The sequence below is a fragment of the Leucoraja erinacea genome, chromosome 32 (genome assembly GCF_028641065.1).
Source record: "Leucoraja erinacea ecotype New England chromosome 32, Leri_hhj_1, whole genome shotgun sequence".
NCBI lineage: Eukaryota > Metazoa > Chordata > Chondrichthyes > Rajiformes > Rajidae > Leucoraja > Leucoraja erinaceus.
The window spans coordinates 1,391,786-1,416,633 of NC_073408.1; the positions used below are offsets into that span (position 1 = coordinate 1,391,786).

Below are 24,848 nucleotides of genomic sequence, written 5' to 3' on the forward strand. Positions count from 1 at the left end.
CATTACTTGTGCATACTTCCACTAGATCTCACGGGACTGCAACCCGTATCCATGTTTCAAATTCAATCCGCCCCTTGCATTGTTCTGCAAGGTAGATATTAGGGCAGGCGTGTGGCAAGGTGACAAATGGTCTGTTTTGGCCAAGGCTTCAGTGAAGAAACAGGTGTGAGAGAGAGACAGGAGAGAGGAGAGAGAGGGGTGAGAGGAGAGGGGGGGGCAGGGGGGAGAGAGGGGGGGGGGGGGGGGAGAAGAGGGGGAGGGGGAGGGAAAAAAGAGGGGAGAGACAGGGGGGGATCAGGAGAGAGAGAGGGAAGGGGAGGGAAGAGGGGGGAGAAAGAGGGAGGGAGGGAGAGAGGGCAGGGAGGGAGTGGGGGATTCAGAGGGAGAGAGAGATGCCGTGACAGGGCAAGGGCGAGTGAAATATTCGAGGGACAGGGACGGAGGGTGCGAGTCAGTGGTTGCCAGGCTGGCAGCTGCCTATCAATATTGGTGTGAGATGCCAGTTATTGAAGCGATCCAGAGGCGCTCCCCGTCCCGCTGGGTAACTCCAGCTTTATGTGTCAATCTTCAGTTTAAACCAGCATCTGCAGTTCCCTCCTGCACAAGTGGCAGGTGGATACAGGTGCGGAGAGTTTAGGTTGCAACTTGGTTGGGCAAAGGTCAGAGATGATAATGCAAGAACACAAAGAGCTGGAGTGACTCAGAGGCTCAGGCAGCATCTCTGGAGACCAGACTTTGTCCCACCCTCACTACAATCAATCTGCTGAAGGATCCAGACCCCTATTCTCCAGATACTGTCCGTGTCCAGAGATGGTGGCAACCCCTGGCTCGCTACTTCAAACATTGTGACTCAGAAGCGAGAATGTAAATAGCATCATGATGAAGTTAGATAAAACCACACCAGACATTTGCAAACCCTTTCATTATCCCAACCAAGGTCCTCATTTAAGTCCATTTATAACATTCTATTTGTGGACTCAGCCCGAGCGAGCTGTTGCTGATGTGTGCAGAATGATAGAGTCGCACAGTGGGATAGCACGGACACAGGCCCTTCAGCCCAACTTGCCCATGCTGACCAACATGCCCCAGCTATACTAGTCCCACCTGCCTGCATTTGGCCCATATCCCTCTAACCCTGTCCTACCATGTACCTGTCTAACTGTTTCTTAAACGTTGGGATAGTCCCAGCCACAACTACATCCTCTGGCAGCTCGTTCCACACACCCACCACCCTTTGTGTTAAATTGTTGCCCCTTCAGATTCCTATTAAATCATTTCCATCCTCCCCTGGGTCCTTGATTCCCCAACTCTGGGCAAAGAGACTGTGCATCTGCCCGATCTATTCCTCTCCTGATTTTATACACGTCTATAAGATCCCCCTCATCCTCCTGCGCTCTAAGGAGTCCCAGCTTGCTCAACCCCTCCCCATAGCTCTGGCAACATCCTCGTAATTCTTCTCTGCACCCTTTCCGGCATTCCAGAGTCTAGGATGGGTCCAAAGGTCATCTCCCAGGTGCCAAGAAACGAGGAGCCACTTTGCCCACTGCTCCGAGACCGAGATCACATACTAAACGCAGTCTCTGGCTAGCAGTCACCCTCCCCGGAGAGAAGGAATGGGTGATGTTTCTGGTCGAGACCCTTCTTCAGACTCACACAGTGCTGGAGTAACTCCACAGGACAGGCAGCATCTCTGGAGAGAAGGAACGGTGAAGGGTCTCGACCCGAAACATCATCCATTCCTTCTCTCCACAGATGCTGCCTGTCCCACTGAGTTACTCCAGCATTTTGTGTCTGACTTGGGTGTAGAGCAGCACCTGCAGTTCCTTCCCACACTCTCGCCCTCTCTCTCCCCCCTCCTCCCTGCTGGAGAAATGCTTCTTGCTTGCAGACTGGGGAATGTTGCCAGAGGCTTTGGTCCACTCACCAGCTACACCCGCTGCAGCGATGAGAAGCCATGTGTCCACTCGCCCTCTACACCAGCACACAGGGAGTCCGTGTTTTCCGGAGAGGAGCCCGGTTTATGGAGACACAGAGCGGAGCGCCAACACAATAAAGTGAAAGCGACTGCCAGCAATCTCAGCAACGTTGGCAAATTACTCTGGGATCAAGTGTGTGGTGTAGAGGAGAGGGGAAGCTGGCAGCAAAACCTGGAGTGGAATCATCGCCCTGACACGGAGCAGGCATGGAACCATTCCCACTCTGCAACATTCCCTTTGGCTCCTCCAACCCTGCCCCACATTCCAAGGGAGGGGAGGGGAGGGCAGAGGACTTGGGAAAGGAGGGGGAGGGGAGGGAGAGGAGGAGGAGAGGGGAGGGGGTAGGGGAGGAGGGGAGGGGAGGGGAGGGGGAGGGAGGGGGGAGGGGGAGGAGAGGAGGGGAGGGGTGGGGAGGGGAGGGGAGGGGAGAGGAGAAGAGAGGGGATGAGAGGAGAGGAGAGGAGATGGGAGAGGAGAGAGGAGAGGAGAAGAGAGGGGAGGGGAGGAGAGAGGAGGGGTAGAGGAGAGGAGGGGAGGGGTGGGGAGGGGAGGGGAGGGAGGGGAGGGGAGAGGGGGGGGAAGGAGAGGGGAGGGGAGGGGAGGGGGGGGGAGGGAAGGGGAGGGGGGAGGGGAGAGGTAGGGAGAGGAGGAGAGGGGGAGGGAGGGGGAGGAGAGGAGGGGGGGGGGGGGGAGAGGAGGGGATGGGTGGGGGAGGGGAAGGGTGGGGGGAGGGGGGAGGGGTGGGTGAAGCTTGGAGAACTGGGTCACAGTAAACCACAACAGTCCAGGGGAGGACAGGAGAACTCGCCACAGAAATAAACCAATGTTTGAGAGTCAGGAACAGGTCAGTGCTGAACACAAACACGGAATTACTGCAACGGATTAATTCCCATTCTATAGACTTTTCTATTGTGTGCTGGGATATAATTATCCAGGTCTAACACAGTGGATGCAGACACAATTGGGCTCTTACATAAAGGCTGATGTAAGTGTGTATTGTCAGAGTGAGGCCCAGAGCAAATTGGAGGAACAGCACCTCATATTTCGCTTGGGTACTATACACCCCAGCGGTATGAACATTGACTTCTCTAACCTAAACCTTGCTTTCCCTCTCTCTCCATCCCACCCCCTCCCATTTCTCCGACGTTTCCCTGTCCTCCTGATTAAATTTGACATTGTACGCCTCATTGTCACCTTCCCCTAACTAACAATGATCTATTCTACATTTCCCTTCAGCTTTGTCCCCTTTGATCTGTTGTTTTCACATCTTATCCTTCCATATCTCTAGTCTCCCTCTCTCCTGACTCTAAATCTGAGGAAGGGTCTCGAACCCAAACGTCAGCCGTTCCTTCCCACCAGAGATGCTGGCTGTCCCGCTGAGTTACTCCAGCTTTTTCAGTTCCTGCTCTAGAGCAGGTTAGATACCCAGGAAGGAAATGTTTCATGTTGATAACATCTCATTTATAAAGATCGTCCTGGATTGACCAAGAATTGTAGCTTTGATCTCATACGCTTGGATACACAAGGACACTGGAGCAAAACTCAGTGGCCACTCTCAACATGGGTGTGGAGTCATTATTAACCCGTGAATAAAACACAAAATGCTGGAGCAACTCAGCGTGACAGGCAGCATCCCTGGAGAGAAGGAATGGGTGACGTTTCGGGTCGAGACCCTTCTTCATCGGTTTCCTCCCACACTCCTAAAGATGTACAGATTTGTAGGTTAATTCAGCTTGTGCAGCTGCATCTATGGAGCGAAGGAATTAGGCAACGTTGCCCATAGATGCTGCTGCACCCGCTGAGTTTCTCCAGCTTCTTTGTCTACCTTCGATTTTCCAGCATCTGCAGTTCCTTCTTAAACACTTTGTATGTTAATTGGCTTGGTACAAAATAACAAGTAAAATTGCCCCTCGTGTGTGTGTGTGTGTGTGTGTGTGTGTGTGTGTGTGTGTGTGTGTGTGTGTGTGTGTGTGTGTGTGTGTGTGTGTGTACGCGCGCGTGTGTGTGTGTGTGTGTGTGTGTGTGTGTGTGTGTGTGTGTGTGCGCATGTGTGTGTGTGTGTGTACGTGTGTGTATGTGTGTGTGTACGTGTGCATGTGTGTGTGTACGTGTGCATGTGTGTGCGTGCGTGCAATTGCCCATGCGTGTGCCCGTGCGCGTGTATCAGCCAGCCACTTGTCATCCACGTGCCGATGAGATAGTGGAACGCTGCGTGTTTCTGCTGTGATGACGTGTGCCTGTGGCCATGTAACATTGAGTCACTCACAACCACAAACTGTCAGAGACTTTAGGTCTCAACATGCCATTAACTATGGGGCATGCAGTGTAAAAGCCTTGCCCTGCGGCCACAGTCTCGGTCGGCAGAGGAGAACGTGCATGCATGCAGGGTGGGGCGGGCAAGCCCAGATCTGCCTGAGACAGCGGCCCCTATCATCACAGCAATCACCAACCGGAAGTTGTTTGGGGAGCCAAGCACAACTCCCCACACACGAACATCAGCTTCCAGCGAACACTGGGCCTGCCACAAGTTACAGGCATCAGTTCAATAAGGAATCCAGTCTCTGTTCTCATTGAAAACTAGAGTGCAGAAAGTGGCAAAGACTATCGGTGGACCAGAGGACAGGGGGGCCTTTACAATCTGGCAGAAGAGCAAAATGCTTCAAAGAATGGATAAGATAAGTTTTGAGAGAAAACTTGCATGCAGTATAAAAATATACTATTGTGTGGGAAGGAACTGCAGATGCTGGTTTACAATTAAGATAGACACAAATGCTGGAGTAACTCAGCGGGACAGGCAGCATCTCTGGATTGAAGAAATGGGGTGATGTTTTGGTTGAGACCCTTTCTATATATGAATAGAAAGAGGGTGAACAAGGTGAATACGGGTCTCAAGAGAATGAGTGGTATATTAGTGGCAGCAAACAGAGAAATGGTGAATATGTTGAATACATTTTTGGCATCAATCTTCACAACGTTACTAATATCTCTAAAATATGATATTGGCTATGATCAAATAACATGGTGAAACTTACAAAATAACATAGGATAAAGTATTGGAGAAACTCAGAAAGCTGAAGGCGTGGGTTTTCTCCGGGTGCTCCGGTTTCCTCCCACACTCCAAAGACGTACAGGTTTGTAGATCAGCTTTGTTAAAATTGTATATTGTCCCCAGTGTGTGTGTGTAGGATCGTGTTAGTGTGTGGGGATCGCTGGTCGGCACAGGCTGGGTGGGCTATAGGACCGGTTTCCGCGCTGTATCTCTAAACTAAACTACTCTTGTCTCGTAAGATAGACACAAAATGCTGGAGTAACTCAGCGCGACAGGCAGCATCTCTGGAGAGAAAGAATGGGTGGAGACCCTTCTTCAGACTGTATATCTTTGGTTTAAACCAGCATCTGCTGTTCCTTCCTACACTCCCCATGTTTCCTGGTGGCAGCAATAAGAACCTACTCTGGAACTTCACCCCCCCACGAGAAGAAAGCATTTGATTCCGCCTACCTCAGTGACTCCTTGAATTGACAAAGGGCCCTCAACTGTGGCCGAGCTGGTTATCTTACCTAGACATGTTGTCGGGCGAGCAGGCTGAGTTTCCGGTGGAGATGCTGGTCTCCATGCTGTCCGAACTTTCCAAGCTGAGCGTGTCGAAGGCATGCTCCATGTCGCTGCCGCTGTGCTGGGCGGAGAGAGGCTGGGTGTGGTGGTGGAGGATGCTGTGGTGGATGAGGTGGGAGGGCTGGTGAGCCAGCAGGGTGTAGGGCTGATTCTGCTGGACATACATGGGCGAGTGTTGGCTGTGTAGCGCCTCCCACTGGGACTGGGCCTCCACTGCCGCCTTCTGCTTCAGCTCCGCCAGCCGTCGCCGTTGTTCCTCAATCACCTGGTGGCCTGTGGAAATGTTTACAGTCGTGGCATCAACCACCGATACCACCGCAGGCAGCAGCTTCAGCCAAGTTCTAATTCCCTACTCGTCTCTCTCAGCTGAATTGTTACACTAAGCTCTTCCAGAAAAGCAACAAGTGGCATCTAAAACCCACTTCATTCCATTAAATATCCCAATACTCTTTCACAAGAGCAACATCAAATAACACTTGAGCCACACAAAGACAGCTGACAATAGTTAATTGATTTTAAACAAGGTTAGAGAGGGATAGAGTTAGGGTCTACACCGACAATGGGATGTTATCCACACAGGAGAAGTGACCAAGGTTGGGTCAAGACTGGGGTCTCAATCAGTTGTGGAGTTTGGGGTTAGGGTGTTGGGGAGGAGGGGGCTGTGAGATCACAAAGGAATTTGCAAAAAGACTTAAACGTTGAGAACAGAGAAGCAAGGTTGAATTTATTGATTCTCACTCTTGATCCCAATTCTTGTCGAGACCGTTAACATTCAAGGACTGCACTGCAGCTCAGGCTGCCTTTACAAGGGTCAACAGAAGGGCCACAGATTCACAAAACACCCCAAATTCTCTCATGCAAACTCACTGTAAAGATTGCAAAGCAAAACTCCAATTCCAATCAGAGTTCCTACCTCTTTTGTGATCCGTTCTGTTTATTGACTCTGCACAGCCCCAGAAAGGAGAGACCAAGGTGATAAGTAGAGTGAGAATGAGGAGTCACGCACCGTTCAGAGAGAAAATAAGCAGGAATAAGTCAAAAGAAAAAATACAATAAGTGTTTCTTTAATCAAGGCACTTGGAAAATCTATAGATATAAAGCATTGTATCTTATGCTAAAATGTCCAATTTAAACCTCACAAGTGAATGAGATGATTGCCAATGTGTTTGGTGCTGCTGTGGGATTGGAGGCCAAGGAGATGTTGGCAATGTTGAGCCCAGATGTCCACAGTGGGGCTGCAACCTCTCATTCACAGACCAAGTGGACAACTCAACCATGGTTTGGTGACCATGAGGGTGACATTTTAAAATAACCAGAGAGGAGAATGTAATTTTACATCACAAGTTGTTCTGAGGTGGAATGTGCTGCTGGATAACCAACAGCAGAAGTGGATCCAACATTCATTTACAAAAGGAATATTTGCAGGATTCTGGGGAGCTAGATAGGTCTGCCAGGATGATTACATAGAAACATAGACGATAGGTGCAGGAGTAGTTACATTCGGCCCAGTCGATGGCCTGAACCGCCATTTAATATGATCATGGCAGATCATCGTTTCCACCTCAGTATGCAGGGTGGCGTACCTGCCTTCTCTAGATACCCTCTGATCCGTTCTGGCCAGCAAGGGCCACATGGAACTCCCTCTTAAATATAGCCAATGAACTGGCCTCAACTACCCTCTGTGGCAGAGAGTTCAGCCAGAGAAGGGGCCACTCTCTGTGTGAAAAATAGTTCTTCCTAATCTCGGTTTCTCTGAAGGATGTTCTTGTTCTCTGCTGCACGATAGCCTGCAGTCGGTGTTACCTCCCGGGGCAGTGATGGCCAGAACGACGCTCACCTTTCTGCTGCAGTGCCAGCTGCCGCTTCACCTCGATGTCCTGCAGGGTGGCGGCCAGGTTTCGTGGTAGACTGCCAGTGCCGTTCTGTGCCAGCGTGATGCCCTGGAAAGAATGGGGTTGAGAGGGAAAGATACATCAGCCTTGATTGAATGGTGGAGAAGACCTCATCCTGAAGATGGGCCTGGACCAATGTTATTCACAAAATAGTTCTTCCCTCTAATGTTACTTCTTCAACCAAACCATGTTCGGTGGGTTTGGTTGAAGTAACACTGGAGAGAGGAACTATTTTTTGAATTGAGGTGAGTAGGTCTTTGTAACCTACTGTGACACAAGCAGACGTCTCTCTGAGCAAGGGCTGTGACCAGTCTGTGGATAGGCTGCTGATTCTCCCTACCTTTGCTGTAAAATGTCGCCCCTGTGTGGTGGGGGTGAAGGGTGAGGAGGGAGCAGAGCCCGTCTTTGCCCGGGGTAGGGTGCCGCTTACATCACTCTCCAGCTTGGATCGGTAGACCTGAGGCACAAAGGGAAGAGTAAATCAAGCTGGCGGACCTTCAGGCTTTGTTGTGTAGGAAGTGGCCAACAGTTCAACTGTAGTTGAGGCAGGAATATTGGCGAGGAGAGCAGCAGGACAAGGGAATCTACCTGGCCTCAAGGGTGAGATCCAAGACAAAGACCATCTGATCCCCAGAGGCGAGAACGACCAACTAGCCAGTTTACAGGAGACCTGACACTTGGTGACTCTACCCAATGTCCTTACCTTATCTCCATGAATAGTGGCTCTAGTCACAGTGCAGTTTTACAGACTCTAATGCTTCACCCATCGAGGTGACACTCTTCACTTGTCAGACTGTGCCAGTCATCTACCTGACACAAAGGCTGACGGCACGTCCCACCTGAAACTGAACTTTCCCCTGGAAATCATACCAGGACAGGAGGAGGCCATTTGTCCCATCAGGTTTAGGGTGGCACAGCGGTAGAGTTGCTGCCTTACAGCGCCAGATACCCGGGTTTGATCCTGCCTATGGGTCCTATCTATAAAGAGTTTGTACATTCTCCCTGTAATCGTGTGGGATTTCTTTAGAAAGGAGACGAGGAAACACTTTTTCTCACAGAGAGCTATGAGTCTGTGGAATTCTATGCCTCAGAAGAGAGATGAGGAAACACTTTTTCTCACAGAGAGCTATGAGTCTGTGGAATTCTATGCCTCAGAGGGTGTTGGAGGCCAGTTCTCTGGATACTTTCTTGAGAGAGTTAGATTGGGCTCTTAAAGATAGCGATATCAGGGGATATGGGGAGACGGCAGGAACGGGGTACTGAATGGGGATGATCAGCCATGATCACAGTGAGTGATGGTGCTGGCTGGAAGGGCCGAATGGCCTACTCCTGCACCTATTGTCTATTGCTCCAGCAGCCTCCCACACACTAAAGATGAGCAGCTTTATAGGTTAAATGGCTTCTGTAAATTGTCCCTAGTGTGTAGGATAGAACTAGTGTACAGGGTGGTCGTGGTTGGCATGGAGTCTGCGGGCTGATCTGATGGACCCGTTTACATGCTGTATCTCTAAACATGCCGGCCGTTACATTGGCATCCATTCAATCCAACTTCCTGCACTTTTACTGAAGGACTGTCAATTACATTCCCTCATGCCTATTCTGTTATTTATCACTTTCCCCCATGCATAGAGGTTTGTACCAGCCCACAGGCCATTAAGTCCAGATCACACTATTCTCAACATTACTTTTACCCTTCATTCCCACCTTCTCCTTGATGGGAACACATTTACCATTTGTAACATGGTGTTGTTAACCTTTATCAAATACCCTCTCAACTTTCTCAAGGAAAGCACCATTTGTTTCTCTGGTCTGAGCTTGTGGCTGAGATTGTATTTACCTGAAGAGATCTTCGCGTGGAGTGAGTTTTAGCTGGAAGAGGAGGCGGAGAAGAGGAAATTGGAGGTGGAGAAGATGAGGCATCAAAGTTAGCCATTACTTCTTGGTACCATCTCTCTAGCTCCAACGTAGAGGGCAGCAGCTTGCTGGTAGGCTGCTGTCAACGGTCAAGGGCAGGGAGAGAAGGAGAGAGAGGAAAGGCAAGAGGGAGAGAGAACGTAGAGAGAGAGAGAGAGAGGGTAGGAAGGAAGACAGGAGAGGAGAAATGGGTCGGCAAAACGGATGGGTAGAGGTACAACAGGTGGAGAGAGGACAGGAAATCAAATACAAAATAAATTAATGAGAGAAATGTATGCTAAATTAAACGAAAATAACAAATTGAACACACATTGAAGTTTTCTAGAGATCTAGACAGTTTTGTGATCATTGTAATAAACAATAAAGTTTATACTGTGAAAGATAAAGATTTCAGCAAGTACTTGGAAAGTGAATAGACAATAAACAATAGACAATAGGTGCAGGAGTAGGCCATTGGGCCCTTCGAGCCAGCACCGCCATTCAATGTGATCATGGCTGATCATCCCCAATCAGTACCCCGCTCCTGCCTTCTCCCCATATTCCCTGACTCCGCTATCTTTAAGAGACCTATCTATTTCAGTCTAGATCTAGAATCGACAACAATCTAGAATTTATTTTCCACAAACAGATCAAAGCCTGAATGTTTATCACCTGATCTCTTTCCTCCATGAGCTCCAATCAACATGTTCTGTCTGAAGAAGGGTCCCAACCTGAAACGTCACCCATCCTTTCTCTCCAGAGATGCTGCCGAACCTGCTGAGTTACTCCAGCACATTGTGTCTATACATGTTCCCGACAACTGCCCAATCCCCAGTTACACTGCCCTCTTACCGAGACAACCACGAACTCCAACCCAGGACTATTCATGCATAAGGTCATAAGTAATAAGAGCAGAATTAGGCCAATCGGCCCATCAAGTCTACTTCGCCATTGAATCATGGCTCATCTATCTTTCCCTCTCAACCCCATTCTCCTGCCTTCTCCCCATAACTCCTAACCCCCGTACTAATCAAGATTCTGTCTATCTCTGCCTTAAATAAATACATTGACTTTGGAAAACAACTCCTAGCATCCATCCAGCCAACTGAAACAAAATCACACTGGATAGCCACCGTGTGGTCACAGGAGTGGAAGGCAACCTCATCTCCATTATACAGCTACATCTCTTCACCAGATAGATGGCTGTCCAGGCTCTGAGCTCCCCAGAGGAGCGTGGATGGGTGAAGCTCAACAGACTTGGTACTGGAGTTGGGCGTTTCAACGCCAGCGTGTGGAGATGGGGGCTCCCTCCGCCAGAGCCCAGCCTGTGAATGTGGAGCAGAACAACACACAGCCAACCATGTCATCTCTGGGTGCCCGCTCTACCACCCACCACATGGAGCTGTGTCAGGGCCTGGCAGCAGAGACAACAACCTGGCTGCTCAACACCCGGCTTGAGATCTAACTATTCCTTTGGTTTATGTTTCACTCGCATAAGTTCTTTTGCGTCTTGGTTGTGTTGTGTCTTGGTTTTATTTGCTTGTGTGTATGACTGCAGAAACCAAATTTTGTTTAAACCTCAATGAGGTTCAAATGACAACAAATAAATTGTATCTTGGTATCATTTAGGAGAAAGCCCACGCGGTCACAGGGAGAACGTGCAAACTCCACACAGACAGCACCCATGGTCAGGATTGAACCCGGGTCTCAGGCACTGTGAGGCAGCAGCTCTACCCGCTGCGCCACCGTGCTGCCATGATAGAGATATGATTTCATAAACAACCTTCATCCGATGAAATTCCCCAGGTTCTTCATCGAGGCAAAATGAGAAATACAGTAAATGACCACAATTATTGATAAGAATATATTAGAAAGGAAACTGAAAACAGGGTGAACGAAGGAATTAATGGAGGAAAAACTAAAATGCAGACATTTCTAGATGGCAAAACAGAGGGGAATGGTATAAAGAGGCACAATAGCTGAAGGCATCTACAAGCGGGAGAGCTTACAGGGTGGGGAAAGATTGAGATCGAAACTCAACCATGTGACAGATAGTCACCAATAAATCCAATCAGAAATTCTGAAGAAACTTACCAATTCAGAGTGTTGGAAACTTGTTCGCAATAGATCGGGTGCCAGATTATTAAGCTGAATAAGTATTTGGGCGAGTTTATAGTGAAAGATGAGGAAGAGGCGATGAAGGTTCGCGTGCACTTGCAAAGACTCAAGGGCCTGTCCCACTTACGCAACTTTTTCGGCGACTGCTGGCACCCGTCATATGTCGTTGCAGGTCGGCGAAAATAATCCAGTGACGACCAGAAAGACACTACGACTCTTTGGGCGACTGAGAAGACGACTCATGGCCATACAGGTGACACCCTGGCTACATGTCGCGGGTGACGTGAAGCCTGTATGGTCGTGAGTAGTCACCCAAAGAGTCGTACCTTGTTCTGGTCGCTGCTGGATTTTCAACATGTTGAAGAACATTTTCGATAAAGATTCAGTAACAACCTATGATGGGTGCCAAGCAGTTGCCGAAAAAGTTGCGTAAGTGGGACAGGCCCTTCACTGTAACTCTCTAACGTGCGCTGGGGGAAGACCTGGTGGGCATGTCACTTTGCTCAAAACTCATGCTCAAACTGGGCAAATGTAGTGTAAGTCAGAGCTGTCCTCATACGAACCTCAGCTGCAAACAGTGCAGAGGTAGAAGCCAGCAAGGAGCTTTCAGCGGGCAGAAGCAGAGAGGCGGAGGCTGAGTTAGTGTGGAACGGGACTGGAGATGAGCTGGCCGTTGATCTACTGTACAACTCCTTGAGCTGGCCCAGAGTAACGTACTCCTGAGAAGAGCAGCAAAGCAAACAGAAACCATTGGGCAATAAGACATACCTTGTTAGTTGGATAAAAATGCCAGTTTCATCAAACATTTAAAAGGATAAGAAATTTCCATGCTAAGTTAAAAGAAGCAGAAAATATAAATTAAGTTCTGTTTTATAAAGGTTTAGTTTAGTTTAGAGATACAGCATGGAAAGAGGCCCTTCAGCCCATCGTGTCTGCACTGACCAGCGATCACCCCGCACACTAGTTCTCTCCTACACACTCGGGACAATTTCCAGAAGCCAATTAACCTACAAACCTACACCATGCGGTCACAGGGAGAACGTGCAAACTCCGTACAGACAGCACCCGCAGTTAGTATAGACCCCGGCTCTCTGATCTTTCATGAAACCTCACTATTCCATATCCTCATTCAGCATTTAGATAGGGTTGCATCAGAAATTCACTGGAATTTAGAAGGATGAGAGGATATCTTACAGAAACATATAAAATTCTTAAGGGGTTGGACAGGTTAGATGCAGGAACTATATTCCCGATGTTGGGGAAGTTCAGAACCAGGGGTCACAGTTTAAGACTGAGAACTGAGCCATTTAGGACTGAGATGAGGAAAAACCTTTTCACCCAGAGAGTTGTGAATCTGTGTGGAATTCTCTGCCACAGAAGGCAGTGGAGGCCAATTCACTGGATGTTTTCAAGAGAGAATTAGATATTGCTCTAAGGGCTAACGGAAGCAAGGGATATGGGGAGAAATCAGGAACGGGGTACAGATTTTGGATGATCAGCCATGATAATATTGAATGGTGGTGCTGGCTCGAAGGGCCGAATGGTCTACTCCTCCACCTATTTTCTATGTTTCTAAGCAATGACTAAGTGTTTCTGTGCTGGAGATTCTACACACAATCAGGTTGTGGCCCATTGTTTGACAATTCTACTCAGTGATACTAACTGCCCATGACAACATGCTGAAATATCTTTAAATATAAATGAAACCTCTTTATGGAAGTCTGTCTGCCGGTTGTTAATCAATAATATCTGCTGATTTTGAGACTGAGTCTCCTCTGTAAATATCCAACATTTAGTTAGCTAACGACATTTATTAATTACCTCAAAGACTTTACAAAGATCGTTCTGAATTCATGACTCAACAGGGATTATTGACAGTATATCACTTCACTGACCTTCCTAAACGGTGATAGTATAATCAACATTGCATGCTAAGCCACACAGACATGTGTTAGCTACTAAAAGATCTCTCAAACTAATATTACATCTATGTTAGTGCTTTTTGTCCTGTCTGCACACGGTAAACAGTGTAAAATGTCCAAAATAACTCAACAATTATTTACATGACCCCTTCCTTTTGGAACGGAACCTTGATCTGTCAACACAGAATAAAAATGTGCTTCTCTGTACGTGGTTAGTACACAGAGCCAGCTGTTGAGTTGTACTTGGTGTGTTGAGAGACAGTGGCACCTCATATAGTCAGTCTCCCCAGATGTCCTTATTTTTTTTGTTCTTCAATCCGAAGATTGCCAGTGCAAAACAACAAGAATGTTTGTCTCTCAATATGACCATTCACTTCTTCTTGGTCAAGGACTGCATGTGTGACTTGACCCCCTCTCCTCCACACCACCCTCAAGGCCAGCTCTAGGTGCAGCCAAACAATGAAACCCAAGTTGGAATTCATAGTCATAGAGGGTGGAAGTTCTTGACCACACACTGACCAACATGCCCCATCTACACTAGTCCCACTTACCTGCATTTGGCCCATATCCCTCTAAACATGTACTCTCCACATACCTGACCAATTGCTTCTTAAACGTTGTGTTGTATTCCCTGCCTCACCTACCTCCTCTGGCAGCTTGTTCCAAATACCCACTACCCTATGTTTGAAGATGTTACCCATTCGATTCCTATAAAATCTTTCACCCTTCACCTTAAACCGATGCCCCCTGGTTCCTGATTCCCCTACTCTGGCCACGAGACTCTGTACATCTACCCCATCTACTCCTCTCATGATTTGATACATCCCTCATTCCCCTGCCCTCCAAGTAAAGCTGAACCTCGTCCCTATCGCTCAGACCCTCGAGTCCTGGCAACATTCTTGGCAATCTTCTCTGCACCTTTTCCAACTTAACAACATCTCTCCTAGAACCTACAAGTGCCGAGCTTGTGCATTCTAACAACAGTAGTCAAACGGTGGCACTCCGGCACATGCTGACCATCAGGACAAGTTTTCATCGATCCTACAGGAATCTCATTTAATCCTTTCCTCGCGTGTCCAAGACTCTACCACTGCCATGTACGCTGCTCCCGATTTAAAGTGGCCAATGAACTCACCAACACTCACGCCTTTGGGATGTAGGAGCACAGCCGAGCACTTAAAGGAACTAAAACAGTCACGAGAGGCTCCACGAGTCTCCATGGAGACTCCATCCAAATTGCACCAGAAGTCAAGACTGAACTTATGTTGCTGAAGCTGTCAGGCAACAGCTCCACCATTGACAGCACCGTTCCACCTTGGTCAGCAGCAAAGATTATTACAAAATGGTCAGTGCTCAATCTTTGGACATTTGCTAGGTCATGTCATAAGAGATAGGAGTAGAAATAGGCCACTCGGCCCATCAAGCCTACTCTGCCATTTAACCATGGCTGATCTATCTCTCCATCCTAACCCCATTCTCCTGCTTTCTCCCCATAACCTCTGACACCCGTACTAATCAAGAATATTTATCCCTGCATTAAAAATATCCATTGACTTGGCAAAGAATTCCACAGATTCACCACCCTCTGACTAAAGAAATTCCTCCTCATCTTCTTCCTAAAAGAACGTCCTTTAATTCTGAGACTGTGCCCTCTGGTCCTAGACTCTCCCACTAGTGGAAACATCCTCTGTGTCCAGGTCCCTCCTCAAGTCATGCAGAGAGGCAGCTGATTAGTATGAGGACAACAAAAGCAAAGCGTGCTGGCAAGCAAGTACCTCGTGGGCTGATGGAGGTACAGTAAGCGGCAGAGAATGCAGTGGAGGAGCAGAGAATGTAGCGTCACTGTCTGTCCCATATATGTCACTGTAGAACTTAAACACGTCAGCCAGCTTCATGTACTCCTAAAATAAGAGCAATGTTAAAGCAAAGAGATAGAGACAAAAAAAAAGTTAGGGCCACGGCGTGTAGCAAGGGTTGCTTCTTCAAGCGCATAACACAATATTAGGGAAAGAAACCTCAATCATTTTAGCCAAGATGATTCACAAGCAAAGTTAAAATGTCATTGATGGAGTTTGAAGGCAGAGTCTGAAGAAGGGTCTCGACCCGAAACGTCACCCATTCCTTCTCTCCAGAAATGGTGCCTGGCCCGCTGAGTTACTCCAGCTTTTTGTGTCTTATCTTCTTGTTAAGGTAAAGCAGATTAATATGGCCTGTTATTAGAGGAAAATCATTAAAAGAAATTCCCCATTCTGATCTTCGGAGTCCCCCACCTCCTGCTTTGCAACACTCTGATCTCATCTCAGGGGGACCTCGTTGAAACGTACCGAATAGCGAAAGGTTTGGATAGAGTGGCTGTGGAGAGGATGTTTCCACTAGTGGGAGAGTCTAGGACCAGAGGGCACAGCCTCAGGATTTGAACACAATAAAATACATTTTTAAATGCATTCATTTCTTTTCTTAAAAGCTTAAAATCAACTTAATCTTAAAATCTCTCTTCACTTTTTCCAGCTTCATTCTGATAATGAAGGAACTGCATTTATCTTCAGAGATGATAATGTTTCTCTCTCCCTGATGCCCTTGTCCTTCTGGCTGGGATGGGAGCTACTAAAGCAACCATGCCAGGTGTTGCAACCACTCCTATTGAGTACTGCAACTGATGACTGGGCTCTAGGGGTGAATCAATGCAGAGATAGTTTGACACTGCATGTAACCAGTGTGTGTATCTCATGGTGTCTGATGTGCAATCTTCATTTGATCCACGTGGTACTTTCCATGTGAGTGATTTAGTTTAGTTTAGTTTTGAGATACAGCGTGGAAGCCAGCCCTTCCCCCCACCGACCAGCGATCCCCGCACACTAAAACTACGCTACACACACTAAGGACAATTTTACAATTTTACCAAGCCAATTAACCTACAAACTTGTTGGGTTTTTGGAGTGTGGGAGGAAACCGAAGATCTCGGAGAAAATCCCCGCAGGTCACGGGGAGAATGTACAAACTCCATACTGACAGCACCCGTGGTGAGGATCGGACCTGGGACTCTGGCGCTGTAAGGCAGCAACTCTACCGCTGCGCCACTGTGCCGTCCACATTGACGTGGTAGTGTAGAGTGACGATGGAGAACACACTGTGCCGTCAGGAGGCAGGTGGAGGACATGCCGCACTCGAAGCGTCATCAGTGGACAGGAATAGAGCAAGTCAGAGTGACAGGGTTGCCGACATTGGGTGAGAGTTGGCAGCCCTGGAGTTAGAAACCAAAGCAGCTATGATTGAGATTCCAAGCCCTTGAAATCAACGGCCAATGTACAAACACACTGTATAATGCACAAGCCTTTCACAGAGTGAATACCACAGCAAACTTCTTAAAGCAAATCTGTAGCATGCAGTAAGTGTTAGTGCTGTTACCTCCTGTACCCGGGGGTACGATGGGGTGGAAGGAGAGGGGGACAGAGCAGCAGCTTTTCCTGGCAAGCAATGCTGGAATTTAGTCTCCTCTAACATGTCGCTAGACTCTGTGATACGTAGGACATCCTGTTCAAAGGGCAAAGATTGAAGCGTGTAGCAATGAATGACAAGACATAACAAGCGTTGTGCAGAATATTCTTCTTCAGGACTTCAAACATCTCATTAGCTCTCGTCTGAGTTTCTAGAATGTTCTTACTTCTTCAATGCAGTACCCATGACTAAAGGCCCACTGTTGCATCTACCAGCATTAGTTTGTCTTGTTTAGCATCTGTAAGTGTTGGCCGCTATCTGTAGCTCCTTCTACAGCAGAAGGTCAGTGGTCTTGCCAAACCTGAAGGATCTCAGTGTCCAAGTCTAACTACATGGTGATGTTCATTTGGGGGAAAGGGCGGAGAGGGGGTGGATGAAGGGTCGTGGCTGCCAATGGTGGGAACGGGGCAGGGAGTGGAGGAGACGGGAACGGAGAAGAGAGTCAGAGGGAAAGGAAGAAGGGAAAGGAGAGAAGAAAAGGAGAAGGAACCTGAGGAGGAAGACTTTGGAGATGAAGATGGAAAGGATATGGGGATGGAGGAGGAAGAGTAAAAAAGGGATATACAAAAAGGAAAGGGATAGGTCAAGTCAAGTCAAGATATACAAAAAGAAATGAAAGTGGCAATGAGAGGGGAGATGAAAGAGAGAAGGGATGGAGGGAGATGGCTGGAGAAATGTTTCTCTCCCATTCCTGGTGGTGAATTGAACAAGTAGAATGTGCACAGGACCAAGGATTTCAACGCAAGACCTGCTGGTCCACTTGGTTCAGTAGTTCAGCAGGAGGAGGGTGGATGGACTGAGCCACTTGGTCACTTCACACAGAATCTCAGCAGCATTCGTGATTTTGCAACACCTCTGCTTCAACGATTTTGGTCACAACTAGTCTAAACTGTCGAACTGAAGAATAAGGTGGAGGTGACCTGACTAACCAGAATTTATTTCTTCATCACTCGAAGATCAGTAAGAAGATGGAACATGCTATCTCATGGAAAAGTTGAACCAAGTAACAGGAATTAATTAAGAAGCGGGATTATCGCACACAGGAGTCAGGAATGGAGGGTTAAGGTGAGCGGGTGAAATGAAGGGAAGAGTCTGGCAGAAACACTGGCATTGATTGATTCATTTCAATGTAGTGGAGCACGACATTTTGTCACGTTTAGTGCTGCTACCCAGAAACAAATGTATTCCATACAGATTTGTAAACACAGCCATTCAGCCCATCATACCCGAGATGTTTGAAACTGCCCAATTAGTTACAATTGTGTGATTCGCGATAATTTTTTACAAAGATTTTTTTAAAGATTTGTTCCTCAGCATCTCGGTGTATATAAACTAATCGCACACATAGACAATTGATGCACTAATCGCAAATATATAGATGGAACTTCATAGAAACATGTTTAATTTCGTCATGCAGCAAAGAACTTAGTGCCTTTGCTTATTCTGCTAAATCCAAGTTTTGCAGCCAAATTATAACATTTACCAGCGTCGGGAAAAGTGAAGAATAATTTTACAAAAGCCTTCATGTAGATGATTACAAGATCAGTATCACTGGGAAAGAGGTATTTCAAAGACAATCAAGAAAACGAAATATTTGAACATCTGGCACTTCAGCCAGGGGCAAATATAAAGATGGAAGTAGCTGAGAAACAAATCTGATGTGGCCAGTGTGTGTCTGAATGCTGAGGATCCAAGATTATGTTGTCCATATCACACAACCTCAACAATGATTTGGACTCATGATGGCACGTAGATGGGTCTTGAAGACCAAGTGTTTACTCATCATACAAGGTGTCGTGATGGAGATTGATCAGGGGAAGTTACATTTTAGAAAGTCTATGAAGATCATAGCAGAATTAGGCCATTCGGTCTATCAAGTCTACTCTGCCATTCATTCAAGGCTGCTTGATCTCTCCCTCCTAACCCATTCTCCTGCCTCCTCCCTGTAACCCCTGACACCCCTGACACTGACAAAGGTCACCATGACAAAGGCCCAGTGTTTGGCCCATTATAGACAACGTCACTTCAGGTCAGTACAGTTGCCCTAATGTCACGGAGAGTGAAAGCACTCGAAAGGCTTTTACTTGACATTGGTCTTTGTAAGTGCTACAAATATCTTGTATCCATGAAACGTAACCACAGTAACAAAGATCATTTCACCTCTTTCAATGCTGAGGAACTTTTGGAGAAGGTTTTGCCACCGGTCACCATGAAGTATTGTTTCTCCAGATTGGCCAGTTTGTCTTTTTCCTGAAAAAGAGAGATATTAGTAAAATGATTGAAGTTAAATCATAGTTCGTTGCACTCCAAGGCCCAGTACGCGGGTGATTTAAGGATGAACTTTACAGTATGAGCAGTGAGTAAGACATTGCTGAACCGCACCAGTGTGGGGGCAGGTTGCTCATACATTGTGGCCACAGGTTCTGCGGCCCAACTTTCCCACACCGACCAACATGTCCCATCTCCACTAGTCCCACCTGCCTGCATTTTGCCCATGCCCCTCCAAACTTGTCCTATCCATGCACCTGTCTAAATGTTTCTTAAACATTGCAACAGTCCTCAACCCAGCCTCAACTACCTCCTCCGGCAGCTTGTTCCAGACACCCACCACCGCTTGTGTGAAAAAATACCCCTCAGGTTCCTATTATCTGGGCTGCCCCTCCTCCCCAGCCAATGGCTGTCCAAATCTGAGGTCCATATGGAGCAATGAAGCACGGGCAAAGATCTCCTGGTCCATCCAGCCTCAGCCCTCAGCTCCTCTCCACATAGATGCTGTCTGACCCTTGACCCTTGTTGACCCTCATTGACCTCTGACCCATGTTGACCTGTCTGACCCTTGTTGACCTCTGACCCATGTTGACCTGTCTGACCCTTGTTGACCCTGGCCTCATCCCAAGAGACTGGTGTCATCTCAGCAAGATGGAAAACTGAAAGAGGCCATTTGGCCCTTTATGCCTCTGATAGCCATTGGTACAGTGATCTAATGGGTCCCACTCCACCTGCTCTGAAGCTACAGCCTTGCCACTTATTTCACTCAGTATCAAAACATGCCAAGATGAGGAGAGAAGGGATGGGTGATGTTTTGGGTTCAGGCTGGCAGAGTTCGTTACCTTCTGCAACATCTGGACCATTGCGTTTTTCTCCCGGTTTACCCTCTCGTATTCCTGAATGGCCTGGTAGCGGATCTGATTGGCTTGGTTCTCCAGAGCAGAAACCTTGTCCTGCACAGTAAAGGTGACAAGTTTGAAGACAAAATCCAGACAGTATCACCAAGGAAACGCTGAACAGAGAGGTCCTATGTCCCCATATCAGTTGAATGGGAGCAAAACCCCAGCGGAGTTTTGTATCGGAGTTTTCCCTTTGTTACGAACAATACATTTCCATCAACACTAATCGCACTGTTTGTGCAATCCTGCTCTGCAGATGTCCACCATGTCATGCCTGAAGTCCAGCAGTAACTGTGTGTATAATGTATAGAGACACGTGCAGGTGAAGTCCACCAAGTAACTGTATGTATAATGTTTAGAGATTTAATGGGATTTAAAGAACATTTATAATGTTCGATGTACGGGGCCATACATCGCCCCGCGAGGCCTTAACGGTCGTGGGACTCACCATCGCCCGCCTGTGGCTTTAACATCGGGAGAAAAATGGAACACAGGGGAGAGAAAAGACTTTGCCTTCCATCACAGTGAGGAGGAGATTTGCAGTGATGGATGTTTTGTGTGAATTGAATTGTTTGTGTATCTTGTAGAAATTGTTTCTTTTTGTATGACTGTAGAAACAGAGTTTTGTTTGAGCCTCATTTGAGGTTCAAATGACAATGAATAAATATTGTATTGTATATTGTATTGTATTGTAGAGACACGTGCAGGTGATGCCAGGCTGCTGGTGTAGATGGTGCAGTGTAGGAGAGGGGGCGAGCGTGGTTGAAGGGCGGGGCTGTACCTTTCTCCGCATGGCGCTGCGCTGGTACTCAGCCTTGTCGTGCTGGAGCTGCTGGCTCACCGTCTCCCGCTCCTCCTCAAGGCGACTCTCCTTCTCCAACTGCTGGAACTCCAGGTCCTCAAACAGCTTGGCTTCAGACTCGAGAGCCTCGGCTTCCTAAGGCAGGGCATGAGAGTTCCATCACTACTTTCAGAGAGCCCATCTCCTACGCTTCAAGCTGGAGGAAGCCCCCCCAATGTACACCGATGTGACTTGTCCAACACGGCATAGGGTGCAATCTAGACTGAAATCTCACACCCTCAACATCTATCAGGATATATAGCTCGAGGCATCTAATGCTTCAACAAAGATCTCCAAACCACATACCAGTGCTTGCTAGACATGGTTAATGACAAAGTTAATCGTGTTTAAAAAGCAGAAGTTTAAAGCATCTAATTACATGAAGTTAAGTGCAACAGAACCAAACTTGACGTACAAAATGAAACCACTGTACAAGACATAGCTACTCATGCATCCCATGCTTCCAGAGTTTTATATTTTGTAGGGAATATCGCAAGTACCTTACGACACAGTTCTGATTCCAGGACTTGCCTGTTTGCACAGTGACAATAGTCCCTGGAATCAGTCAGTATGCAGGGTGAGAGAGGTCACACGATCCACAGGGAGAGGAAGCCAACAAGGTAAGAAAAAACTGACCCTTTTCAGGTGTTGCTGTAACTGTTCCCTCATTGACTCAGGGCAGTTATCGAGCTGACGCTCCAGCTCATGGCAATGCGACTGCAGTCTCTCTACTTCTTGTTTCTCTGCATCAAGCTTTACCCTTTCCTGAATTTGAAAACAAAAACAAAAAAAAAGAGACAAAACACACTTCTCAAATCCACGCCATGCAAGAGCTAGAAATGTGAGATTAGCTGTCGAAGGTGGGAATGGCCCATGTGGTTGCAAATTGGGAATAGAAGCCAGGCTGCTGTTTGTTGAGCTCTTTGCGTTCGAAAGACTTTTCTTTGGTTTTGGCAGCTAGCGTATTATGGGAGAGGATGAGGCCCCATTCAGCCCCTCGTGCTTACGTCTGTGCTTTGCAGCATCTACCTATTTAGTTCTACTCCCAAGGTAGACAAAAGTGCTGGAGAAACTCAGCGGGTGCAGCAGCATCTATGGAGCAAAGGAAATAGGCAACGTTTCGGGCCGAAACCCATAAGGGTTTCGGCCCGAAACGTTGCCTATTTCCTTCAGGGTTTCGGCCCGAAATGTTGCCTATTTCCTTCAGGGTTTTGGCATGAAACGTTGCCTATTTCCTTCAGGGTTTCAGCCCGAAACGTTGCCTATTTCCTTCAGGGTTTTGGCCCGAAACGTTGCCTATTTCCTTCAGGGTTTCGGCCCGAAACGTTGCCTATTTCCTTCAGGGTTTCGGCCCAAAACGTTGCCTATTTCCTTCGCTCCATAGATTTTGTCTACCTTCGATTTTTCCAGCATCTGCAGTTCCTTCTTAAACACGAGTTTTCCTCCCAATCTGCTTTCCCATTGCACTTCAAATATTGCCTTTCAAATAGTTATCCAATCACCCAAAAATGTACCCAACTTCAATTTTCATAAACTTGGTGACTTATCCTATTGTCCCTTGAACAAATGTACTGTGGCGATATCTGTGACAAGTGGTGGTGACATAACCAGTCCGTGTACTTTAACGGCCTGTCCCACTTACGTGATTTTTTTCGGCGACTCGTCATAGGAGCAGCAGGTCGCCGAAAATTTTCAACATGTTGAAAATCCAGCGGTGACCAGAAAAAGGTACGCCTCTTTGGGCGACTACTCACAACCATACAGGCTTCACCCCACGACATGTCACCCCATGACATAGCCGTGAGTAGTCGCCCAGAGAGTCGTACCTTTTTATGGTCACTGCAAGATTTTCAACATGATGAAAATTTTCGAAAATATGACGGCAGTCGCCAAAAATATCGCGTAAGTGGAGCAGGCCCTTAAACATTGCGTAAACTGGGAACTATCGTGATAATGAAGGACTATCTAGACCTTTAACTATCTAGACCTTTGACCCTTAAACATTGTAAACTGGGAACTATCGTGATAATGAAGGACTATCTAGACCAGCCGTCTTTATTCGGTATATTTGAATAAAATTTCTGAATGAGATAGAAAGGATTTCATTCAAATACATGAATTAGCAATATTAAACCACCTGTTATATTGTCAACACTGGAGTGTTTCAAACGTGTATCCCATTGGGATTTCATGCCTCATGCATCTCTCCTTTCACTTCAAGGGTATTTAGTTGGAAGGTTTGGTTCATTTTTATTTTATATTTTCCAAAGAGAATATTCTAATATTTGCCATTCCTGCTTATCAAAGTTTCCCAGCTTTGCAAAAATGCAACAGAGAAACACTAATCTAGTCTGTCTAATTCTGCTGTCTGGTTGGACATACTTTTGGTCCCATTCCCAGATTCTTCTCTGAGTCAATAAATTCATTCTTTGTTTCATGCTGAGGCTAAGCCAGAGTCACGCACTCTTCTGGAACAACTTGCTCTCCTCATTCCAAACATCATAAAGTACAATACTCACGGTGTTCTGGGCAACTCTAGGCTCTCCAAACCCTACAACCAACCCCATCCTTCAAACCCACTCTAACTTGGAAATTTTTCTGCTTCCTAACTTACTCACCCTAGGAGATTCTACTGTTAGGAAGCCATCAAGTGAACGGGTCAGAACTAATGACCCTCAGTCATCGTATAAATACATGGTACTGTAAGCCTTTGGATCACAAGGTAGGAACTGCCAGCCTCACAATTCTGCAGAATTGTAACTGGCCATTCATCGGGTGTATGTGCTCCCTACTCCCAGTGACGTTATCTAACCCTGGCTGTGTCCTGCCCTCCATCTCTCACACAAGCCTAATGGGCCTGCCCCACTGCGGAGAACTAATTTTCGAGTTTAAAAGAGTTTAGGAGAGTTCTAGTCATGGGCTTGTTGTATTGCCAAAGTAGGAGACCTCCTACGACCTCCTCTGTAGAGAACCTCCTACGAATATGTAGAAGACCTCCTTCGATCTTCTTCGTCCTCCTTGGACTGTGTTGAAGACCAGCTACCACTCGACCTCGGGAACCTTGGACTGTGTTGAAGACTGAGCTCCCACTAGACTATACGGGACACATCTGGACTATCTTCGACGAATAGTGGACGAGTAACATGCCGGCCTCCTTCGACTATACGAGTAACAAAAGATTTTTGCATGCCGACCTATTTACTCGTACTACAATTTTCGATGCTAAAAAATACTACTTTGACCCAACTATATGCCGACCTATAACCATATAACAATTACTTACGGAAAAGGCCATCTTTTAGTCCATGCCGACACATAATCTCCCTCTTTTTACTTGTCACCATAACCCTCCATTCCCTTCCCATGCTATAAAAAATAAACTCTAAAAAACGAACCTGCCTCCCCACCTTCACTGGAGGCCTGGAGTTTGCGGGATCCTCTCTCGGGCATGAAGGAGAGTTACATAGAGCTCCTAGGACCACGTGTCGACCTTGCTGCGAGTTTGAGTCGAGCGCAAACTCTTCTAAACTTGCAAGGTAGGTCCCCGCAGTGGGACAGGCCCTTCATGAATGAATGTATGTGAGGTACTTCCACCCCTCATGTAGGGTCAAGGAAAGAGCCCTGTTTCCACCAATCATTCCACCACCATGCACAAGAATTACAAGACAGACACCATTGTATGCAGATGCCGAGAAGTGTGTTCAGCTCTGGCTGAACTATTTCTAATCTTGTGATGTTGACTCGATAAGTTGTCCCCCTCAGGTGAGAACCAACGTTTGCTGCTACTAGACAATTCATTACTGGATGGATTAGCTGATTGTCATTCATTATCCCCACAGTGGAAGCATCGTCTTCATATCTATCATTTCATTATCTTAAAAACTTTCTATGCATTTTCTTGGTGACGTGAACAAGACACGCCTAGGCAGGA

At 47.1% G+C, this 24,848-nt stretch overlaps 1 protein-coding gene across 9 annotated transcripts in view; it reads right to left on the bottom strand.

Moving 5' to 3' along the window:
• Positions 1-24,848, bottom strand: part of phldb1b (pleckstrin homology-like domain, family B, member 1b) — a 238,366-nt gene that overhangs the window by 13,899 nt on the left and 199,619 nt on the right. For 6 of the 9 annotated variants that reach the window (XM_055660545.1, XM_055660546.1, XM_055660550.1 and 3 more), the window contains 12 exons: positions 21,554-21,682; positions 20,858-21,013; positions 20,020-20,130; positions 19,070-19,159; positions 16,820-16,945; positions 15,190-15,315; positions 12,056-12,211; positions 9,319-9,474; positions 7,822-7,938; positions 7,427-7,529; positions 6,503-6,532; positions 5,535-5,862 (listed from right to left, as the gene is read on the bottom strand). In XM_055660545.1, the coding sequence (XP_055516520.1) occupies positions 5,535-5,862; positions 6,503-6,532; positions 7,427-7,529; positions 7,822-7,938; positions 9,319-9,474; positions 12,056-12,211; positions 15,190-15,315; positions 16,820-16,945; positions 19,070-19,159; positions 20,020-20,130; positions 20,858-21,013; positions 21,554-21,682 (1,628 nt within the window). The remainder of the gene's footprint in view (positions 1-5,534; positions 5,863-6,502; positions 6,533-7,426; positions 7,530-7,821; positions 7,939-9,318; positions 9,475-12,055; positions 12,212-15,189; positions 15,316-16,819; positions 16,946-19,069; positions 19,160-20,019; positions 20,131-20,857; positions 21,014-21,553; positions 21,683-24,848) is intronic. The other 3 variants (XM_055660547.1, XM_055660553.1, XM_055660552.1) reach the window with 3 other exon arrangements.